Consider the following 4,436-nt stretch of genomic DNA (forward strand, 5'->3'; position numbering starts at 1 on the left):
CGAGTTTTGGCCATCGGAGAGGACACAACTCAAAACACAAAGGAGGACAGTCTCAGCAGGTGAGTAGCAGGAGGCTGGTTTTTTCCATTAGCACTCCAAGGTCATGTCAGCCCTCATGTCTGAGAGAGTCACATCTACAGTCTGCCAATTCAGTATGAGTTTCAGCTGTTTGTTGCAGTGTATACATTTGTTAATAGAAAAATACTTTCACAAGGCTGTAGGGACCTCTCACATTTGATGTATAAAATGACAGCAGCAATGACCTTCTCAAAATGGATGTCTGTTGTCATTCAACAATAGGTTTTCTGTGGGGGTGCTATATCTTAAGAGGAGGAGAAGTTATCAGAGAACTTTTTGTGTCATATCTGGACTGGTCCAGAACTTCAGGGTGGAAGGTGGGGAAAATGTAACGGGCTCCCTCACGTGGATGATCCTCAGCTGTAGTGATCTCATGCCTGCATGCATCTATTTCAGGAGGAGACTGACTTGCTACATTTTTGTGCTAGCTTAATAGTTAGGTACCTCACATTCAAAAGTCACCATGAATAAACTTTTCTTTTTTTTTCTTTCAGTGTCTATGATATTCATTTTCTAGTGTTACAGAATCTGATTCAGAGCACACTGGCACTCTCAGATAACCAGATGAAATCTTACCAGTCATTTCAGGTACAGTATCTGGACCAAACCTGACTGTTGACAGAATCATAGAATCCAACCTAAAGGTTGGAAGAGACCTTTAATATCATTGAGTCCAACTGTTAACCCAGCACTGCCAGGTCACTACTAAACCATGTCCCTAAGGGCCCCATCTACATGTGGTCATACAACCCCTAAAGACTTTCTCCTTCCTACCTTGATATATTCCTTTTTCAAATGGGAGAAGAAAAACCCAGAAACTAAGATTTCTATCTGTTCTGTGTGGATTATTCTCTTCTGCTTTTAGGAAATTTTATGTCCTAGGCAGATTTTCAGTATGTTGCTTTTCTCTCTGAGGGTGAGGTTGAAGCAATCCCCAAAACTCGTATACAATAAACTCCACAACTCTTCCTTTGGGTCTAACTGTAGCATGATTTAGTGGCCACCTCAGCAGTCAGAATTATGCTCGGGAGGAGATGCCACAAAGACAGTCCCAGTATCCAGCTGACACTGGTGTTGGGGAGCCTCTTCTTCAGCACTGGGCACCACAAAAATATCATCAATTGGTCAGGCACTTAAAAAAATAAAGGTAGAAGCTCAAAGGGAGTTTAATAGCTCTTCAGCAGGCAGGAGTAGAGCCTGGAAAGCCAAGCTCACAGAAGCATATGTTCCTGGTAAAATGATGGGAAGAATCTACAGAATTTCCCATCTACAGATGGGAAAATGTGTTGCAGATGAGCATTTTTTACATAAATAATTCTAATGGGAGCCTGATCCCATTTTGAATATCAAGTGCTCTGTAGTACGTAGTTAATTCAATTGGCATTTACTGTGGAAAGCCTGGAAGCCCATAAAGGAGTAGAAGAGTGTAGTTAAATAAATTTATATGTATCATTTACACTCTGGCTTGTAGCTTCATATTCATTGAGTTAATGTGAATCTGAAGGCTGTGAGTCTAGCAGTGGACTCAGAGCTTGCACTGCCTGTTCCACTGGCTGGGGGTTTTCCAGACGTTCCGCCTGTACCGGGAGTACCGGGATGACATCCTGATGAAGGCTTTCCTGGAGTGCCAGAGGAGGAGCCTGGTCAACCGCCGCCGAGTAAACCACACCCTGGGCCCAAAGAAAAGCAGGGCTTTGCCTTTTGCACCCATGTCCTATCAGCTCTCTCAGAGTTACTACAGGTGGGTGTCAGAAGGGTCACTGCTGCTCTTCGGGCTGATCAGAGAATCCACCCGGGCACGCCTGGCGTGAAGGAGTAGCTACAAGTATCAAGAGTGTCATGAAATATCCAGAGCAAAGCACCTGTCAGGGCTGGAGCTGCAGAGTGAAGGTGATCTCTGTGGCTGTTAGCCCTTTTCCTTCCTACTGCTCTCTAGTACCTGACCTGTACATGATGCATATAAACTGAGTGTCTTTAGGAACCAGTTGAAAGGGCTGTGAAAGCAGATGTGGAAGGTACTTGGTCATCAGCTCTGGTGTGGAACTTCAACTGTTAAGCTTCTCTGTGCTACCATTGATGCACAGTAAGAACAGACTGTGAAAGGCTTGTCCTTGTTTGAATTTCTTTTTGTCCAGAGTGTTTACGTGGCGGTTTCCCAACACGATCTGCACAGAGGCCTTTCAGTTCCTGGAGAAGCTCAAGGCTGCTGACAAATCAGAGCAGGCAGACAGCTTCTCCTTTCAGGAGGAGGAGCAGGAGGCGTCGGGAGGCATGGTTGCCTTTCCCATGGATGGGCCTGGTGGGCAGTGTGCAGCCATGCTCTCCCTGCTCGCCCTGGGCCTCGTGGCCGTGAACGTGAGGATCCCAGAGCAGATAGTTGTGGTGGACAGCACTACGGTGGAAAATGAAGTGATAAAAAGGTAAATGCTGGTTTATTTCTGTCAGCAAATACAGTTTGAGAGTAACTCAGATGAGATTGGACAGGCATTAGCATTTTCAGCACCATATTGTGGAACGTTTTACTGTGCTGTTATTTAGGGTTTTATTTCTGAGGGAGCATTCTGAAGTTATAATAGCACTTTGGTTCCTGCTGTCACAGCCTTGGACTGCATTTGTCCCCACACACGTGACATTTAAATTGCTAGGCACTTCCCTGCCACCAGAGCTCGTGTGGAAAGGAGAGCAGCGTGGCTGGGGACCATTTTCATCACCCTCATACCTTCCCATTGCAAAGGCAAAGAAGGATTAGCAACAAGGTTTCAGCTTTATCAGTGAAACCTGCCTCCACAATATTGGTTCTACCTATTGTCTCCTCTTTGACTTCATTTTTTAATTTTGTTTTTAAGCCTCCAGTAATTGCATACCACGGAAATTGAAACTCTCTCCCTAGGCAGTCTAATCCCATGAATAGTTATCCTTAAAATCCCATGTGCTTTCTTAGAGTGCAATGAAAATCTCTTGCTGTAGTTTAGCCTGTTGTTTCCTGTTGTGTGTGTATATATATATATATATATACATGGAAAATACTTTGTTCTCTTTCTTTTTAGAGTAGCTTATTACCTGTTTGAAGATTATCACAGTCCTCTTCCCACAATATGCTGTTCTTTGAAATGAGCAGCCTCAGTTCTTTTGCTTGTGTTTTTGGTATGTTGTTCATAGAATCATTTTGGTTGGGAAAGACCTTTAAGCTCATCAAATCCAACTGTTCCCCCAGCACTGCCAGGTCCCCACTGCCCCCTGTCCCTCACACCACATCTCCAGGGCTTGGAAACCCCTCCAGGGGTGGGGACTCCACCACTGCCCTGGGCAGCCTGGGACAGTGTTATGTAGATTTCTCTTTCACATGATTTTCCTCTGCACTGAACTGTGATGTCAGAAAAGAAATGCCATGCTCTTGCTGGCAGGTCTGTGCCAATCTGAGCCAATTACATCTTGTTGTGTAGGGGATGTGCCTGCTGATACATCCCAAGATGATGAATGGCCACAGCCTTGCCAAAACCCTCCAGTGCAGTGATTCATGTTCAGCTTATTCTTCTGATTCACTCTAACAAGTTTATTCTCCTTTACCTAGTTTAGTGTGAGGGACAGGTGCACAGTGCTGTAATGCCAGTAACATGCATTTCTCCAAATGAAATTGCTTCGTGCTGTTCTCCAGACTATTTCTGCAGTCTGCTGGAAATGTTCCCAGCACAAATCCTGTCTTCTCTTATATCTGCAGTCTCTCCAGTTCAGTGATCCTGTGCAAACTTAATAAGCTGTTTTATCACCCAGGTCATTAGCAAAAATACGCTGAACCCTGGACCAGTCCCATTTCTGAGGACAGGCATCTGAGGCCAGTTTTCCAACTGGTTGTGTACTCACACTAATTTTTCCTTGTGTTTCCTTGTGGTTTTAGAGATGCTTTCAGGGAAGGTACTTAAGGTCTAACTCAGAAAAGGTTGGAAGGAAGGAACCATTGGTCGTCTTTGGCATAACTTGCTTAAAACAGGCAGCTTCAGAGTGGTTCAGAGCCTTCACCTTTGCCCATAACAGCTCTTGTCCTGTCCTGGAAAGAAACGGTGTTGGTTTCACTAAGTGTGTTTCTGGGAAATCTATCCTGGCTGCTGCTGTTGTTCTCTCTTTACTCTGAGACTGTCTGCAGTTTGTTTTGTGTTGGGGGTTGTTTGGTTTGTTTTTTTTTTTTTTTTTTTTTTTTTTTTCTTTTTTAAACTAACTGAAGTCTTTGGTCTGTAATTCTTTCTTGTCCTTTTCTCCCTTAAAAATAAGCCCTGTCTGCCCTGTCCTGCAGTGTCTCAGCCTCTGTACTGGGATGGCTGCTCCCTCATGATGAAGTGTCTGCTGCACCAAAGAAGCTCAGC

The 4,436-nt window shown here is 44.4% G+C and overlaps 1 protein-coding gene across 1 annotated transcript in view; it reads left to right on the forward strand.

The window, feature by feature from the left end:
- Positions 1-4,436, forward strand: part of GTF3C1 (general transcription factor IIIC, polypeptide 1, alpha 220kDa) — a gene marked incomplete at its 5' end in the record, with an annotated part of 39,296 nt that overhangs the window by 27,844 nt on the left and 7,016 nt on the right. Inside the window, 4 exons of the mRNA XM_008936782.1 lie at positions 5-59; positions 573-666; positions 1,647-1,819; positions 2,214-2,498. Of these exons, the coding sequence (XP_008935030.1) occupies positions 5-59; positions 573-666; positions 1,647-1,819; positions 2,214-2,498 (607 nt within the window). The remainder of the gene's footprint in view (positions 1-4; positions 60-572; positions 667-1,646; positions 1,820-2,213; positions 2,499-4,436) is intronic.

The sequence above is a fragment of the Merops nubicus genome, unplaced genomic scaffold (assembly GCF_000691845.1).
Source record: "Merops nubicus isolate BGI_N331 unplaced genomic scaffold, ASM69184v1 scaffold39953, whole genome shotgun sequence".
NCBI classification, from domain to species: Eukaryota; Metazoa; Chordata; class Aves; order Coraciiformes; family Meropidae; genus Merops; species Merops nubicus.